A 19,075-nucleotide genomic window follows, 5' to 3' on the forward strand; every position below is an offset into this window, starting at 1 on the left:
GGGAGAGTCTTTGCTACCGTCCTGCCGGCCCCGCCCCCGACTCCGCCCCGAGGCGGTGCTAACCCGGGCCCCGCCCCCGGGAGTGAACTTCCGGCGCAGCGGAATTCCGGGTGAGGTGCTGATTGCCGGCTGACCATCCGTCTTGTAGTGGAGGGGGCCCCATGAGCGCGGCGCCCCTGGTGGGCTACAGCAGCAGCGGCTCCGAGGATGAGGCTGAGGCCGGGATCCTGGCCCGGCAAGGGGCTGGAGGCAGCAATGGGTAAGGAGCTAGGAAGTCTTTCTGGGGACGCTTGAGACCTGGACTGGACCCAACCTTCGGGATGGGTTGGGGAGGGTGCGGGGCTGCTCGCGAGGTAAGGAAAAGGGGCACCGGTGGAAAGGAGGATCCAGAGGACAGCCCTGGACAAAAGTCCCAGAGTGCCCCGACCTGGCTCTGCCAAGGTTAGGAAGCAGGAAACGTGGCTTTGGGTCCAGCTTCCTCCACTGGCTCACTCTGTCTTCTGGCGAGCACTGCTGGACCACCCTAGATCTGTTTCCTCCTTTAGAGAGTGTTTTCATTCATGCAGTAAATATTCATTGAGCAGTCTCTGCTCCAGACTCGGGACTGGGGACTCAGCACTGAGCAAAACCATTGAAATTTCCCACTTTGTGGAGCTTCAGTTTCTAATTGCCAGGCCTGGTGCTTGCTGAGTGCAAGCTGTGTCTCGGTTCATCTCACAATAGCCCTATCAGATAGAAATACACTTTACAGATGAGGAAACTGAGGCCCACAGAGGGCACATGACTTGCCCAAAACCACAGAACTAGCCTTGTCTCCAGCTCAGGCTTGTCCAGTTAGGATATGTGACCTCTGAACCACATGTTGCTACCTGCCCAGTTGTTTCCTATGGGGACCATGTTCTCCACTAAGATCTGCCTTCTGGAGTTGTTGGGAGACCCTGATGAAACAGTGATGGGAAAGAGCGTTTTGGTTACCTATAAGCTGCTTATAGCACCTGGAGAGAAACCCTGTACGCAGAGTCACCCTGTACAAGCAGTTACAACTTGCATTGTGTGTAGAGGTAGAGAATGCCAGGGGGCTAAATGCTTGTTTTTCCTTTTTTCTTGCAGTGGCCAGAGCCCTGTTCCCAGCCAGAGGCTGCCAGTACCCGACAGTGTGCTGCTCATGTTCCCAGGCACCGAGGAGGGGCCGGCGGATGACAGTGCAAAACATGGGGGCCGGGTGCGCACTTTTCCCCATGAGCGGGGCAACTGGGCCACCCACGTCTACCTACCGTGTGAGTAATGCATGAGAGGTGCGTGGCTGAGACTGATATGTACCCCTTGATGGGAGGAAGCTGGCCCCAACCAGGAGGAAGAAGCCAAGAAACCTGTGACATTGATAGTGAGAAAGAGATTAACTAAACAGGGAGAGAACAGGTTTCAAGAATTGAAGAAAAAAAATTTTTTTAATTAAAAAAAAGGGAGGGATGGTATAGCTCAGTGGTAGAGCACATGCTTAGCATGCACAAGGTCCTGGGTTCAATCCCCAGTACCTCCATTAAAATAAACCAAATAAATTAATTAAATAAACCTAATTGCCTCCCCCACAAAAATTTTTTTAATTTAAAAAAAGAATTGAAGAATTTTTCTGTTAACTTGGTTTCAGTTTTGAATTCATTGCTGAAATATTTTTTACTAACCCTGTGTATGCTATTCTCCCTGCTTATGTGGAGGTAACCAGGGGAAGATCTAGGGCTGTAGCTGGTACTTTATTTCTAAGAGGGCTGTAGCTGTGCTGAGTTCAAGTCCCACTCCATTCCTAATGAGTGAGTGGCAGGCAGAAAATGCCCAGGCTTCAGAGTCAGACCTCACTCCACTACCCACTACTCTGAGTGACCTTTACTAAGTTACTGGACTTCTCAGACCCTCAGTTTCCTCATCTCTAAAATGGGGAGAGTAGTAATATCTACCCTCTAGGACTTTTGTGATGATTAAATAGGAGTATCTATGTCAAGTTCTTAGCACCACAGAGGACGTGGTAGCTCTTATCACTTTGTATTATATCAGCTAAGCTCTTGAAACCTCCACTTCCCTATCCACAAAATGGGAATGATTCTCTATACTGCCTACTCCATGGGGCATTTGGACAAATTGAGTAACTCATTAGGTGTGAGCAGACTATTAGCCATGCAGCTCCAGTCATGTTTGCTAAAAAATTAAAAATCTGAAAACATACTACAGTGGTCCTTGTTGAGTTCTTTGTCTTTATGAATAATTAGGAGCATTCTAAGTGTCTTATCAGGAGATTCTAGATGTCTCATAAATGTCTGATGAAAGAAATGCACTGTTTCTGGTTATGGATTACTGTGGAGTTGTAATCATGAGCTGAACTTCTGTAATGAGAGAAAGGAGGTCCAACACATAGTGTTATATGAAGAAGGCCAGTGGAAGAACAGTTTGAATGATACGTTCTCATCTTTTTTAACAAATAAAATATATACATCAGTGCTTGCACTGAGAAAAGGCTGGGGAACTAGGTATCAAGTCTGACAATCTTTATCCTTAGGGTAGTGGTCTTGAAAGTGGGCTGTATGTGCCCTATAGGGGAGATCAAGATGATCCATTAGAAAGAAAAATATTAAAAAATTTTAATATATTTCTTTTTATCTTATCTTTTTAAATTTGTTCTTAAGAGTGTACATTTTATAACACACATAATTTTGCAGTGTAGTGCATGTGACTTCTATAACCATAAATACATATTAAAATATTATTAGAATCCATTGACATTGACTGTTGTCAAAGTAACTTTCTCCTAAAACTCAGAGTAACAAAGGCCTTTCTCATCCAGCTGTGCCACCCTGGCTAAGAGAATGGGCCACCCTCTCCACTTTTCCCCTCCAGATGAAGCTGGGGAGGAGTTCTTGGACCTGCTTGATGTGTTGCTGCCACGCGCCCAGACCTACGTCCCCCGGTTGGTAAGGATGGAGACGTTCCACCTCAGTCTGTCCCAGAGCGTGGTTCTGCGCCATCACTGGATCCTCCCCTTCGTGCAGGCTCTGAAAGACCGTGTGGCCTCCTTCCAGAGGTGAGTGCCTGGTGCGTGCCTCTGCCTCTCCCTTCCCTGCCCTCCAAGGCTCCCCTTCCTATCCTGAGTGCCTGTTGGGGTGGGCCTGTGGGGGGCATTACCCCTTCAAGCAGGCTGAGCCTAAACATGAGCACACCAGCATCTCCTGGGGCTGCCTGTCGTGCACTTCATCCTGTGCAACCTTGGGCATGCCTCTGAGTCTCGTCTGTGTGCAGGTCAGGGGAAGGTGGTGGCTGCCTCAGAGCGGACTTGAGAGAATGAATGCAGTTATGTGTGCCCTCAGTGTGGCACCTAGCGAAGGATCAGAACTCAACCCCGCTCCTGGTTTTGTCTGCCAGCCTCGGCTTTTTTCCCCTTAACTATTTCATACATCTTCTTCCTTCCAGCAATGCATTTCCTCCTAGACTTGGCCAGATCAGAGCCCTGCTCTTGTACTGAGGCTCTCCCCCAGAATTCCTCAGTCCCAGGGATCCTGCCATCCCATGGCTGTTTACACCCTAGTGCTCTTTCCACTCACCCTCACATCCAGTCATCCCTGTGTCCCATCTCCCACTCTGGAACCCAAGTTCCTGCTGGCGCAGGAGTGCACCTTCTCTCTGAATCACCCTACATCATTCTTCCAGCTCACTGTAGGCATCAAATAGATGTTTGCTGAAGGACTGAGCAGGAGAGGGAACCCAGATATCATCCTCTGGATTCCCTGAATGCTGGTTCCAAAAGGAGCCTAAGAAGCCATCCAGGCGGTGGTTTTCTCACCCTGATTTTTTCTGCAGAATCCTTTCTTGAAATAAGGCATTACACAAATCCCTGATGTGTTTTGTAGATGTGTAAGAGAGACAAAGATAGAAGTCTTCTAGCCAAAGCCCCACCCTCACACTGCAGGAGGCCTTGGGCCCAGGAATTTCATACAAATGCTCTGCCCAACTGGAGAACTGGCTCCCTCCTTTAACCCCTTCTCAGGCCAGAGACAAAAAGATTGGCTCCAATTCATTTAGTCAGAGAATCAGGACTAAAACTCATCTCTCCACCTAATCCAGCCCCCACTCCCCTTTTTATTGAGTCATATGTATATTAGTCAGGACTCTTTTCATCCAGGCTGAAATCCAACCAGAAATCCAACCAAAAGTGGCTTAAATGGGGGGGAACTTATAGGTTGATGTAACTAAAAAGTTCAGAGGTGTCCCTGACTTCATACGTCATCATATGGCACAGAGCTCTCCCTTCGTAAGCAGAGTTAACAAACCCTTTCCCCCTTTCTACCTGTGAATGCTTCAGTTACCCTGCCTCTAGCTCTGTTCCCTAGATGAAGGTGGAATACCAGCTATGTTCGTGGGCCAGGTCACTTACGGTAAAAATGACTTATTAGTGCACACCGTGTCTGGGCTGGGAAGGCTGTGAGTGAACCAAGTCCCTGGTGGGCTTCCCTACATGCGGTGGTTCTTTCCCTGGGCAAGTCCCTCGCTGGGACCTCTGGAAACTTTGCCAGAGGGCCATCACATTGGTCCCTGGGGTGCATAGATGTAGCTTGTTCTTCTGCTCACTTAGGGACCAGAGAACAGCACCTGGACCACTGGGATGGCCCTCCCTGGTGCTGCCCTGCTGGTGCAGTGTTTCCTAGCCTGTGCCCTGAAGGAAGCTGGGCCAGGTGGCCTCTTTGAGCTTGACTGGTTGAGCCTAAGATGACCAAGAGTGGGTAGCGCACCTCTGATTTCTATTGCCATGACTGCGGGAATGCTCTGATCGGCCAGGCCTGGGTCAGGTACACACCCCTCCCTTGGGGAGAGGGGGTTGACCACTCTACCAGCACAAAATGGGAGAGCAGTTCTCCAACACAGGATCACCAGGAGAAGGGGTGGTGGTTGGTGTATTAGTCAGAGTTCGCCAGAAAAACAGAACCAATAGGATGTATATAGTTACACACGAGAAATGTAAGAATTGGCTTACACGGTTATGGAGGCAAAGAAGACCACTATCTGCCATCTGCAAAGAGAGAACCAGGAAAGCCTGTGGTCTAATTCAGTTCGATTCCAAAGTCCTGAAAATCAGGGGCTGACAGCCTAAGTCCTGATATGAGCCCAAGAGTCTGAGAACCAGGAGTGCCAGTGTTGGAAGGCAGAAGACAGATGTCTCAGCTCAAGCAGAGAAGGGGAGTTTGTCCTTCCCCTGCCATTTTGATCAATTCCGGCTCTCAACAGATGGGATGATACCCACCCACCCACATTGGGGAGGGCCGTTTGCCTTTCTCAGTTTGCCAATCCAAACGCCAGTCTTTCCAGAAACACCCTCACAGACAAACCCAAAGATAATGTTTTACCCACTGTCTGGGCATCCCTTAGCCCAGTCAAGTTGACACATAAAAGTAACCATCACAAGTCACCTCTTGTCAACTTGACACTTGTATGCATCTCCTTAAACATGCTGAATCTTTAATTAAGACACAGCAAGGTCATAATTCTGCCTAACATGATATAATATTCAGTGCACATCTGCAGATACACTAATCCCTGCCCCAGAAGAGGAGGTAAAGTTCTTGAGTGATGCTGTTACTCTTCTGATAGCCCATAACTTGAATACTATGATGTAAAATTAATAAGACTTAAATACTAATGTGGAGTCTGTACATCATATGTTACATGATAAGGGAATAAGAGAAGCAAACAAGGTATTTGCTAAATATATGTACAGGAGACCTTGTTTTATTGCACTTCACAGATACTGCCTTTTTTACAAATTGGAGGTTTGTGGCATCCCTGTGTCAAGCAAGTCTATCAGCACCATTGCTCACTTCATGTCTGTGTCACATTTTGGTAATTCTTGCAATATTTCAAACTTTTTCATTATTTTATTTGTTGTAGTGATCTGTGATCAGTTCTTTGTGTTACTATTGTAATTATTTTGGGGTGCCAGGAATCACACCCATATAAGACCACAAACTTAATTGATAAATGAGTATGTTCTGACGGCCTCACTGACCGACCATTCCCCCCATCTCTTTCCCTCCCCTTGGGCCACCCTTTTCCCCCAAGATACACCAATATTGCAGTTAATAACCCTACATGGCCTCCAAGGGTTCAAGTGAAAGAAAAGTCTTTAAATCAAAAGCCAAAATGATTAAGCTTAGTGAGGAAGGCATGTTGAAAGCCAAGGCAGGCTGAAAGCTAAGCCTGCTGTGCCAGTTAGCTATGTTGTGAATGCAAAGGAAAAGTTCTTGAAGGAAATTAAGTGCTACTCCAGTGAACACAGGACTGATAAGAAAGCAAAACAGCCTACTTCTGATAGGGAGAAAGTTTTAGTGGTCTGGATAGAACATCAAACCAACCGCAGCATTCCCTTAAAGCCTAATTCAGAGCAAGGCCCTAACTCTTCAATTCTGTGAAGGCTGAGAAAGATGAGGAAGCTACGGAAGAAAAGTTTGAAGCTGGTAGAGGTTGGTTCATGAGGTTTAAGGAAAGAAGTCATCTCTATAACATAAAAGTTGCAAGGTGCAGTTGCAAGTGCTGATGTAGAAGCTGCAGCAAACCATCCAGAAGATCTAGCTGAGATCATTAAGAAAGGTGGCTACACTAAACAACAGATTTTCAACGTAGATGAACCAGCCTTCTGTTGGAGGAAGATGCCATCTGGGCCCTTCATAGCTAGAGAGGAGAAGTCAATGCCTGGCTTCAAAGGGCAGGCTGACTCATTAGGGGCTAATACAATACAGTTGGTGACTTTAAGTTGAAGCCAATGTTCATTTTCCATTTCAAAAACCCTAGGGGTCTTAAGAATTATGCTAAATCTGCTCTGCCTGTGCTCTATAAATGGAACAACAAAGCCTAAATGACAGCACATCTGTTAACAACATGGTTTACTGACTATTTTGAGCCCACTGTTGAGACCTAATGCTCAGAAAAGATTCCTTTCAGAATAATAGTGCTCACTGACAATGCAACTGGTCACCCAAGAGCTCTGATGGAGATGGACAACAAGATCAGTGTTGTTTTCATGCTTGCTGACACAGCGTCCACTCTGCAGCCCATGGACCAAGGAGTAATTTCGACTTTCAAGTCTTATTATTTAAGAAATACATTTCATAAGGCTATAGCTGCCATAGATAGTGATTCCTCTGATGGATGTGGGCACAGTAAACTGAAAACCTTCTGGAAAGGATTCACCATTCTAGATGCCATTAAGAACATTTGTGATTCATGGGAAGAAGTCAAAATATCAACATTCACAGGAATTTGGAAGAAGTTGATTCCAGTACTCATGGATGACTTTGAAGGGCTCAAGACTTCACTGGGCAGATGTGGCGGAAATAGCAAGAGAGCGAGAATTAGAAGTGGAACGTGAAGATGCGACTGACTTGCTGCAATCTCATGATCAAACTTTAATGCATGAGGAGTTGCTTCTCATGGATGAGCAAAGAAAGTAGTTTCTTGAGATGGAATGTACTCCTGGTGAAGATGCCATGAAGATTGTTGAAATGACAGCATTCATTTAGAGTATAACGTAAACTCAGTTGATAAAGCAGCGGCAGGGTTTGAGAGGATTGACTCCAATTTTGAAAGAAGTTCTGTGTGTAAAATGCTATCAAGCAGCATTGCATTACATGCTGCAGAGAAATTGTTCATGAAAGGAAGAGTCAATCAATTCTTCAGACTTCATCCTTTGCCTTATTGTTGTCGTATTTTAAGAGATTACCACCACCACCCCAACCGTCAGCAAGCACCACCCTGATCAGTCAGCGGCCATAAGCAGCGAGGCTAGACCCTCCACCAGCAAAGAGATTACAACTCACTGAAGGCTCAAATGATGGTTAGCCTTTTTTAGCAATAAAATATTTTTAAAGTAAGGTATGCACATTGTTTTTTAAAGCATAATGGCATTGCACACTTACGAGACTACGGTGTAGTGCCAACATATCTTTTATACGCACTTGGAAGTAAAAATTCCGTGTGACTCACTTTATTGCAGTGTTCACTTTATTGTGGTGTTCTGGATCCAAACCTGCAGTACTCCCTAGGTATGCCTGTATGTTTACTCAGGGATGTACTCAAAACAAAATAAGGAGGGAATACTCACGACGATTCTAGTCCTCATTTCTGTAATTGGTCACATGGTCGTGGCTGGTATTTACAACTACCTTCTTCTGCTACTTAGCTCTGTATTCCCTGTGCCTTCAGCAAGCACTTTAGATGGTTGTGGTTCTTTACCTGGGGGAGTGACCCAAATCTTCATTCCTGAAGGGTCTGGGCCATTACCAATCCTGCCTGGATAGGGTTGTTGTAGTTTTCCATTGACCTTAAGTCACCAGGCATAGTAATGCTAAGAGATGCCATAACGGATCTCCTATTGTCCAGACATCCCTCCTCTTCTTTATCTCCATTGTGGAGTAGTAGTCCAGTTTCCTCTTGGTAGTCAGGACCAGCGATCCCGGCCAACACTGCAGCTCTTTTGCCTACTGATTCAAAGATACAAGCTGCTTAAAGTGGCAAGGTGGCAAGTCTTAATTTCCAGTTCAACGGAACCACTCTGTCTCCTGGTGGAAGCATTCCTCCCTCTGGAACTAACACCTCTGGGCTATCAGAGCATGAAGATGTGGGAACAGGAAGCAAAAGTTTTGCTAATGGATCAGTAAGGTAATTGTGAGTGGTACCAGTGCCATCTCTGCCCCTTGATTCCTAGACCCATGAATCCTGGCTACAGGAGATACAGCACCATAAGTGGGTGCTGATTCAGAGCATATACAGATATTGTGGGTTCTGTTCCAGAATAAAATTAAATGAGTCATATGAATTTTGGGGTTTCCTGATGCATGTAAAAGTTATGTTTACCCTATACTGTAGTCTATTACCAGTGCAATAGCATTATATTTTTTAAAAATAATATACCTACCTTATTTTAAAAATACTTCATCCTTCATCTTAAAGGGGCTATCTCAGCACGCCCCACACCATTGAACCCCTAGACATTTCACTGAGGTAGAAGACCCCTTTAGTTGGATATATTTCCCACCCTCTGACATACAAATGTCTTAGCAATAAGTCTAGAGTAGTTGCCGCTCTCTGCTCATTAGGTCCAGTCAGCATAATGTCACCAATAATGAACCAGTGTGATATCTCATGGAGGGGAAAGGTGATCAGACTCTTCAAAAAAATTAGGACATAGGGCTGGAGAGATGACAGAGCCCAGAGGTATGACAGCGAAGGTGCATCGCTGGCCTGAGCATAAATGGCTTCTGGGCCTTATGGACAAGGATGGAGAAAAATGTATTTGCCAGCTGCATACTAGGAACCAGGGAGGTGTTAGTTTTCTTAAGTAATGAAACCACATCTGGAACAGCAGCTGCAGTTGAAGTCACCACCTGGTTAAGCTTATGACCATCCACTACCATTCTCCAAGATCCATCTATCTTCTGTGCAGACAGAATGAGAGTTGAATGGAGATGTGGGAATTATCAGCCCTGTACCTTTCAGGTCCTCGATGGTGGCCCTGAGCTCTGCAGTCTCTCCAGGGATGTGATATTGCTTTTGATTGACCATTTTCCTGGGTAGAGGCAGCCCTAACAGCTTCACTTGGCCTTTCCCACCGTAATAGCCCTCACTCCACAGGAGAGAGAATCGGTTTGGGGATTCTGCCAGTGGCTGAGTGTGTCTGTTCCAATTATACATTCTGGAACTACAGTCATAACCACAGGATGGGCTTGGGGAACCACTGTGAGATGACCTGAGCTACAACTCCATTGATTACCTGACCTCCACTACTCTGAGTGAGGGACCACAGTGACATTTTGGGTCTCCTGGAATTAGTGTCAGTTCAGAGCCAGTGTCCAGTAGTTCTGGGAAGGCTGGTTATTTCCTTTTCCCCAGTGCACAGTTACCTTGGTAAAATGCCATAGGTCCCTTTGGGGAAGGCTGGGAGAAAGATTAACAATATAAATTTGTAGTAGTGGACCAGGGTCCTTCCTCAAGGGGAACCAGCCTCCCCTTCACTTAAGGGGCTCTGGGTCTGGGAATTAGCTCAAGCCTGGGAATTGAGGGGCCAGGACTCTGTCTTTATAATTCAAGTTAGACTTTGGTGCACTTTGCCTAAAACTCCTCTGCTTATTCAAATGAAGAAAGAATTTAGTAAGCTCCCTATCCATTTCACTTGTGGGAACACCATGATCAGCTAGCCAATGCCGTAGGTCTGCACGAGTCAGACTATTCTGATTGCTGCTTTGACTCTGCTGTCCATTTTGGTAACTACGCCCCCCTTGCGGGCCAGGTATTTCCAGTTCATTCACTGTGGGACACCTTTTGGTCCACGTTTCAGCTGTCAAACTCAAAAAACAGATCCCTTTCTAACTCCCCAAGCTGCACCATTACATGCTGAATCTCTGCTTACTGAGCGCATATCAATTCAGCCTGGTCCAACTTAATGATCCTTCTACCATCACCCCACACCTTTAAAATCTACTCCCACACACGGTGCCTGGATTTCTGCTTGTATAAATTAGAAAACTCAAGTAGTTCTGGAGTGTAGCACATCTCCTGGTGGGTCACACATAGTACCTCACCTAATTTAGGGGTTTGCTGGGACCTGAGTCTCATTACAGGTCTAGAAGCGAGATGGGGTGATGGGGGTGGGTCCTGAGGAGACATTTTCTTGGCATCTGCCCTCAGGGGAGACCGTTACCGCTTCGTTGGGCAAGGCAGGGTGAACCCCCTCAGGTGGAAGGGAAGATCTCTGACACTCTAGGTGAGGAGGACCCTTCCATTGGCAGAGAAGACTCATCGGAATTTAAGGGCACTATGCCCCCACTTCATCAGGGTTTCCCTGCTCACAGGATCCCACTCTTTCCCAGTCAGTGCCCCCAGTTTAACTGGGACATCCTGCATGGCCAAGGGGTTCAACTTGTGCTGTAATTCAGCCAATGGGAGAATAAGTTCCTGAGTTTGATTTTCAGCAATTTCAGCCCTGTAGCAACAAGAGAGAAGGGCCTCCTTTAGGGCACACATGGAGGCCCTTAGGTCCTTTATGCTGGAGTTGGGAATTCAGTTTCCTGAGCTTGTCTTTTTATTTCACTACTATGTCCAGTAACATTAGGAGCAACCAATCAATGTTATTATATTCCTTAGTTTTCCAAAAATGTGTGAGTGTACCATATAGGGTCACTTAGCTCCCTGCTTCTAATCAGTGGTTGATGAGGAATATCCCATGAGTGTATTTTCACATCTCTATAAACAGTTCATGCCTGGACTATCAGTGCTCTCTTTTCTACTGGAGATAGAGTCGTTAGTGTCTTTGAATCTAATCAGATTAGAGAGTGAATTCCAGAAACGCCAGAACTAATTCAGAAAACTCATCCTTAAAATTCTGAACCTCTAAAACTGGTCTCAGTACCAAAATCTATATGAGGGTTCTCCAGAGACTTTGAACCAATAGGATAGAGAGATACAGAGATAGAAGGAAATTTATTGTAGGAATGGCTCGCGCAGTTCGGAAGATCGGGTCCCACGGTGAGCTTCCTCAGCAAGCTGGGGAACCAGGAAAGCCAGGGGTGTAAATCAGCGTGAGTCCAAGGGCCTGAGAACCAGGGAGGGTGTGGGGAGGAGCTGAGGGTGTAAGTCCCAGTAGGAGCCTGAAAGCCTAAGATTCAGGAATGCCGGTGTCCAAGGGCAGGAGAAGACGGACATCTTGGCTCAAGCAGGGAGAGTTTGCGTTTGTCCTTCCTCTGCAGTTCTGTTCTGTTCCGGAGCATGTTGGATGACACGCACCCACGTTGGGGAGGGCCATTTGCTCTACTCAGCTCACCAATTTAATTGCTAATCTTTCCCAAAACACCCTCACAGACACCCCAGAAACAATGTTTTACCAGCTGTCCGGGCATCCCTTACTCCAGTCAAGTCACACAAAGAATTACCGTCACAGTTGGGCACAGACACCCCGTGTCCACTCCAGGACGTTTGTCAGGCACTCTGTGCTTACGCTTCTGCTGGTCCTGTCACCGCTTACGTTTTCCCCAGAGGGATGCACTAAGAGACTGAAGGCCAATAGGGAAGCCAAAAGTTGACTGACTTTGCGCCCTTGGATAGGTTGTGAAATTCTACCCGGCAAGTGCAGGGTTGGGGGAGGGTGGGCAGGCATTCCCTCAGGTTGGGGTGAGACCTTGGCCTGGAGCCTGTAAAGTGAGCGTTTCCTGTAATGGGATTTGCAAGCTGGTCCGGGAAGGGCAGGAAGCCAGCCTTGTCCCTCTGAGATCTCCTGGTGTCCAAGAGAACACAAGCGGGACCAGCCAGAGTCAGAGCACTCACCTGGCTGAGCCTGACAGCCCTGTGTGGCTGATCTGAGGGGAGAGTGGGTGGGTGGTTGCCCCAGTTTCACACCAACAAAGGCCCTTTCACCAAAGCATCATAGGTGAGAGCAAGGGCTCTGGAATCAGGCAGATTGAAGTTCAGATTGTGACTCACCAAGCTTGTTTCCACGTCAGTAACATGGGGTCATTATGGTGCCTGCTTCAGAGTCGTAGGAGGGTCCCCAGCTGACATGTGCAGGCCCTCAGCTCAGCCCAGGCACACAGAAAGGCTCTTGTTGCTTAGACTGGGTCGGAATTGTCTTAACCTGCAAAGAACAAATTGGCCCTTAAATGACCTATTATCACCCACCTGATGAACAAGACTTTCTCATTTCCTATCAGTAAAGCTGAGATAGTCTCAAATTGTTTATTGGAATAAACTGCTCTTAATAAAGTAAAAATTTTTCTAGCATCTGAGTGAAGCTCTGTGTGACCTGGACTGGGTGATTATTTAAGGTCTTGTCCAGATCTAATATTTTAGAGTTCAACTTACCACCTGTAAAAATAGGGTGACAATACTGTGAAATGAGTTAACTATGTTTTCAAAGTACTCTTTTTTCTTTCAAAGTGCTCTTTTTTAATACAAACGGTTTTCTCTAATTTTTTTTTTCTTATTCTTCTTCCTGAAATGTGGTTTTTCTTCTTCTGAATTTCAGATTCTGCTTTACTGCTGACCGGGTAAAGATTTACACCAATCAAGAGAAAACCAGGTGGGTCTCCCCGCTCTGCCCCCAGTTGTTTCTGGAAGAGGATTCTTTAGAATAAAGACTCGAGGGGGCCTTATCTGTCCCAGTTTTTCGCTTGTTTGTGTCTTAACCAGCTCTATGACTACAAAGGCAGCTGTTTCCAAGTCTGAACCTTTCATTAAGAAAAATAACGCAGGGAGCGCAGGAGGAGGAGCAGAGGTAGAGAACATCTTTGTTTAGTGGAAAAAGCCTGAGTATGAAAGAAAACCTGGGTCCCTGCCCAGCTCTGTCTCCAATTTAATGCTGAGCTCATACCTTCGACCTCTGTGACCTTCCATTTCCAAGCGGTCATGTGCCTGCCCTGACGCCGCCATCATCATCGGGCACTTGTGAGGCTCAGATGAACCAAACAAGTTTTGTCAAAGCATTAAAGTATGAGATGAACGTGAGATGAAATTGTTACGATCAAGGCTTCAAAGCAAGCCTTCCTGTCGGATCCACTCCCTGAGCTGCCTTCTGCTCTCAGCACCTCTGAGAGGAGGGCTCATTCATTCATTCATTCATTCATTCTATGCTGCACAAACTTGAGGCACCTTCTCGTGCCAGGCACTTGCTATACACGACAGATCAGCAGTGAAAGGGTCGGCACAATCCTTGCTCTTTGGAGTCTTACATTCTGCAGGGGAGACAGGCAATGAACAAGTGAATGAGATTGTTAAAAACTGCTGTGTGACACGATAGCTAATCTGGAGCGGATGGCCAAGGTGGGCACTAGGGAGGTGCACTTGCCAGCGACCTGAGGATGAGAAGGGATCAGCCTTGGGAAGAGCTGCTGCAGGAGCCTCCCAGCAGAGGACACAGCCACCGAGGTGACTCTGGGGAGGAAGGAGGTTGGCATGTTTGAGGAGGCCAGTGAAGCGGAACCTGGGGAGCGCGGGGGAGAGCAAGAGATGAGTCAGGTGGGATTAGCCCATGCAGGTAAGGAGTCAAGGTCAAGGTAAGGAGTTTGGATTTTCAGTGTCATGGAAACCATTGGAGGGATTTGAGCAGAGGCGAGACGTGATCTAATTTGTTTGTTAATGTCAGTTTGGCTCGATGATGTCTGTGGCTACGGGGTAGACCAGAGATGTAAAGGAGCGAGGTTGGAGAGCAGAGGAGACAGATGTCACCATCCAGGTGAGGCACCAGCGGTGGCCTAGCTTAGGGAGATGGCAGTGGAAGAGCCAAGAAGCAGACACATTCCCAATGCACTGGAGGTAGAATCAACTGGAATTACCAACAGGTTGGATCTGTGCAAAGTAAGAAGAAGAATCAAAGTAGATTCCTGGGTTGGAGTTTGAACCACTGGGTAAATAATAGCCCCATTTTCCATGATGGGAAACACCAATGGGAGGAACATCAGAAGTTCTGCTTTGTAGCTGGTAAAATCTGCCTATGAGACCCCCAGGTGGAAATGTCACACCCACAATTGGATATATAAGAGGGGTGCCAGGCGGAGATAGAAATTTGGGAGCCGTCGGACTGTGTGATGTTGGAAGCAGGGCTGAGTGAGACCCACCTGCTGGGGCGTGCAGACGGAGCTGATGAGGGGGACCGGGCTGTGCAGCCCTTGACGGTTTAGAGAACAGGGAAGGTTCAGAGGTGGTTGGCAGCTTTGACGGGAGCAGTTAGAGATAGTTGAGGTAGACAAATCATTGGAACAGAAGCTTCACCGAGAATGGGGTGTGGGGGCTGGCTGAGGATGTGGGTTCAAGGGTGAGGGTGTAAAGATGAGAGTGCTGACAGGAGGGAGCCGGTGCCAGAGGGCCGGCCCTGGGGAAAGTGTCCAGACTGCAGAGCAATGGCTGGGAGCCTGGGCGCAGAAGCTTGGGGCTCTGTAGCCTCAGCCATGGCAGGTGGCAGGTGAAGACGAGGGTTCTTCAGCCCTGGGGAAGGAGGGGAGATGTGTGGCTAGCCAAAAGAAAGAGCCGGCTCCTAGAGCAGGAAAGCGAGCTGAACTCCCAGCTGTCTGTCCCATCCTCCCCAGTGTGGATGGTCTGTGTTCTCAGTGGCTGTGTCTCATGCCTATGTTGTCTCCACCTCTGCCTCCCCAGGACCTTTGTCGGGCTCGAGGTCACCTCAGGGCACGCCCAGTTCCTGGACCTGGTTTCAGAGGTAGACAGGGTCTTGAAGGAGTTTGACCTCACCACTTTCTACCAGGTAATCAACACCGTCTTGTCTTCTCCACTGACCCATCTCTATGGGAACAAAACCAACCTTCAAGATATCCTTGTTAGAGGCAAACCAAAGAGCCCTCCAGAACATTCCCAAGGGAGGTGTCCCAAATGCCAGTCCTCAGAGGACACACACCCCTGTTGAGTTGAGGTCTGAGCTGTAGTCAGATGCAGCCCACCTGAAGTCCAACATTTCTTAGAAATCTTCTGTTATATCTTCAGCATGCCATGAGATTTATGCCTTCTGCTCTATCGTGTATCCAAGTTTATTCTGATACTTTTTAAGTAATTTCCCCCAATACTTTTTTTTAGTAAAGTTGACACTCCAGGTAGAGTTGTAGCTTTGCATACCTTCCCACGCCTTGCTTGCCCCATGCCCTCCAGGGGAACTTGAACTCCAAGTTGAATGTCAAGGTTTTAAAAGATTGTTGGTTTTGTTTGATATATTCTTTTAAAATCATGCTGAGATATATATATATATGAATTTGAATGGAGATAATTCATGGTTTTATCATACCAGTTTGGTTTTTGGTCATTTCATCTTTAAAAGTATGTCATCTATTGAAATGTTTTAGATTAGAAAATAGAGTTGAAGGCTGGGTTCTCCTCCAGCCCAGATTTAATGACTCTCTAAGCTATGTGAAGGAGAGCCTCTGAGAACAGGACTGTCTTAGCTCAGGCAGCCATAACCAAATACCAGAGGCTGGATGACTGAAACAATAGAAATTTATTTTCTCACAGTTCTGGAGCCTAGATGTCCAAGGCCAAGGTGCCATCGTGGTCAGTTTCTGGTGAGGCCTCTCTTCGTGGCTTGTAGCCGGCCATCTTCTCACTGTGTCCTCACATGATGGAAAGAGAGAAGAAAGCTCCCCTGACTCTAGTGTGGGCGCTACTCCCATCACGAGAGCCCCACCCTCACGACCTCATCTAAACCCAATTCTCTCCCAAAGGCCCCACTTCCAAATACCATCACATTAAGGCATCAGCCTGTGAACTTAGGGGGGCACAGTTCAGTCCATAGCCAAGGACCAACCCTGAGTTACTGGATCTATCTGTGGCGGATGCCTGGGATCAACACTGAGGATCGGGTCTCCCGTGGATCAGGCCAGGGGTCCAGCATGGATACCCTGACAACTCTGTCACAGGCCTGCTGTGAGATCTGGACCTGCCATGGCATCCAGGTGACCACCTGCCTCCCTGCTGTTCCTCTGCAGGACCCCTCATTCCACATCAGTCTGGCCTGGTGTGTGGGTGATGCACGTCTCCAGCTGGAAGGGCAGTGCCTGCAGGAACTACAGGTGAATTCCCAGTGTTGGGAGCCCAGAAGTGAGGCCACAGAAGTTGGGGGGTGGGAGGGGAGCCGAAGGGCCCTGAGGTTTAGGCCTGCAAACCTACATCCCTGGGAAATAACTGACGTGGCCAGTGACCCCAACTCCTTACCTTACTCCTTGGAGTGCAACCCCAGAGCAGCCGCAGCAACATCACCTGGAGCTTATTAGCAGTACATGCTCCTTAGCCCCAGCCCAGACCTAAGAAATCAGGCTTTAACAAGCTCTCTAGGGATTTGAGTGCACGTTAAAATTTGAGAAGCCCTGCCCCAGAACACTGATCTGAGAGGATGCTGCAGGCCTCCCCTGAAGTCCTAGCCCTTGCCCAGAGGTCAATGGCTTGGGTGCCCCCAGGGGCCTGGCAGGTGTTAGAAATGAAACGTGCCAGGCATAAGGGACGTCCTCCCTCACAGGCTTTCTCCTCCTGTGATAAGTTGGGGATATATTTCACTTTCCCATCAGTGCCCTCAGAGGAGCTGGTCCTCACCCCTGGAGGAGGAGACAGTGGGGAGTTGCCGCGCAGGAATGTGGACCTATTATTGCAAGCACTTCTGTTTTTCAAGAGAAGCCAGAAATCTAGATTTTCATGTTTTCAAATGTTGGTAACTAACATGTATTTTTTAAGAAAACATTTCACAAGCCAAACACAACATGTGCAGGTGGGACAAATCCGTGGGCCATCATCAAGTAGCCACCTCTGCTCTTGGCCTGATCGTGCTGGAGGCGGCAAAGAGCTCTGGTCTCGGGCTCCAGCAGAGCCAGGCCCCAAGCCTGGTTTTATTGGATTCTGTGACCCAGGGCTCTGAGCATCCATTTCCTTATCTGCAAAGCTGGGATGATAGGCCCGATCCCACAAGACTGCAGAGTTAATTAGGCAATATACCCAAGTGCAGAGCCTGGAGCCTGCATGGCCCCTGGCCTCCCCTGAGCAGTGCCTAACCTCTGAAGGGTGTCGGTAGGTTGGCTTTGTTTGCAGGGCCCTCTGGGTCCCTGACTCCCCTTAATGTGACTGTCTTCCCCTGGCTCCTGGTTTAAGGAAATTGTGGATGAGTTTGAAGACTCTGAGATGTTCCTGCGCGCGTGTGCCGAGCAGATCCGCTGCAAGTCGGGGAACAAATTCTTCTCGATGCTTTTGAAGTGAGCACCGGAGGCCCTCACTGTCCTGGGCCCATCTGCAGCCAGGCAGAGATGGAGGAATCTACTCAGATCGATGGGGAGGCTGCCAGCCACCCCACTGGGAGGCCTGGCCAGAGATGCAGCCACTCCTGGTCCTCCTGGGAGCTGGTTCTCTCCCCTGAGTCTTTGGAGTTAGAAGTCAGGTGCTGCTGCATTGTGGTCATTCCCAGAAATCACCAGTAGAGGGCAGCCTGGATTTCCCAGTTCCAGGTCTGTGCTGGTTACACAAAAAAACTAGGGTCACCCGGTGAGCCCACCCATACTCAGCCAGAACCCCTACTGGAGTCCCTCCAACAAATGGCCCCCCCACCACAGTCCCTTTGGCCGTTTGCATTTTGATACCATTGGCCACAGACGAAGAGTTTTTTAAGCCATCCTGTCCTGGTTCATTCCTGCTCAAGTCCAACACAGGATGCATCCTCGAGCTTGTCACCCTCCCCCCTTGAAGTGTGTCATTTATTTCTTTTTAGTCTCACCCCCTCCTCTACCAGCAGAGGCCATTTCAAGGCCAAGGCCCAGGGTGCTAATTTGTGGTTGAGCATCAGTCTTCCCCATTCCTTCCTCCCAGCCGCCCCCAGCCAGGTGCCTGGGGAGACTTGAGCAGATGTTTCATCTTGGCCTGGCTGGTGGCTTTAAGCCAGGCCTCCGATGCTCTGTGACCTCTGGCTTCTCATCAGCTTCCCAAAGAGGCAGAGAGGCGCCTTCCCGAGGCTGAGTTCTCTTTCTGCTGCCTCAGCGGCCTGCTGTGACCTGCAGGCGTTCCAGGGGGACAGAGGAAGGGCCAGGGTTGCATGGGATTTTTGTTCTTCAAGCCCTCACCAGAGCAAAGGCCCAGTCCTCTCCAGTTGCCATCTGGACTTACAGCAATGAAGGAAGAAATTTTTTTATGTTTTAGTTTTATATTATGTTCAACAAATACAAATTGCAGTTTTTATTTTGGATTTTGTTTTGGACTGCTTCTATTCAATTAGGTGAACAAATGACTTTCCTCTGCCCCCACCTTCTCCAGCGTGCTTCACAGTTTGGGGGAACTCTTTGGAGTCTCTGTTGCAACTTCTGAGGTGGCTATGAGAGGCCTTAGTGATGCCTCCGTACAGAGGGTGGTCACCCGGCCTGCCAAGCCCACTCACCAGAGGGTCACACACACACCTGGACCGTGGCTTGGCACGCAGCAGGGCGTCAGTATGAGCACAGACATTTAGACTTGATTCTCCTGTAACACTTTCGGAGCCCTTTCTAGGACCCTCTCATCTGTTCCTCCCAAGAACCCCCTGAAAAGCAAA

General features: G+C 48.0%; 1 protein-coding gene across 1 annotated transcript; it reads left to right on the forward strand.

The window, feature by feature from the left end:
- The first annotated feature begins 70 nt into the window (after nt 1-70).
- Nucleotides 71-18,733, forward strand: USB1 (U6 snRNA biogenesis phosphodiesterase 1). The gene is made up of 7 exons (XM_072967465.1): nt 71-259; nt 1,111-1,277; nt 2,887-3,070; nt 13,046-13,099; nt 15,169-15,274; nt 16,503-16,586; nt 17,653-18,733. The coding sequence occupies exons 1-7, from the start codon at nt 162-164 to the stop codon at nt 17,755-17,757; spliced, it is 798 nt and encodes a 265-aa protein (XP_072823566.1). The 5' UTR covers nt 71-161; the 3' UTR covers nt 17,758-18,733.
- The last annotated feature ends 342 nt before the right edge of the window (nt 18,734-19,075 follow it).

The sequence above is a fragment of the Vicugna pacos genome, chromosome 9 (genome assembly GCF_048564905.1).
Source record: "Vicugna pacos chromosome 9, VicPac4, whole genome shotgun sequence".
Classification (NCBI taxonomy): Eukaryota; Metazoa; Chordata; class Mammalia; order Artiodactyla; family Camelidae; genus Vicugna; species Vicugna pacos.

What these genes read in the sequence shown, in the direction of transcription:
- USB1 (XM_072967465.1), top strand. Translation starts at nt 162, where the DNA reads ATGAGCGCGGCGCCCCTGGTGGGCTACAGCAGCAGCGGCTCCGAGGAT. An exon ending in CACCCACGTCTACCTACCGT is followed by an intron (nt 1,278 to 2,886) that starts GTGAGTAATGCA and finishes TTTCCCCTCCAG; the next exon opens with ATGAAGCTGGGGAGGAGTTC. An exon ending in CGTGTGGCCTCCTTCCAGAG is followed by an intron (nt 3,071 to 13,045) that starts GTGAGTGCCTGG and finishes TCTGAATTTCAG; the next exon opens with ATTCTGCTTTACTGCTGACC.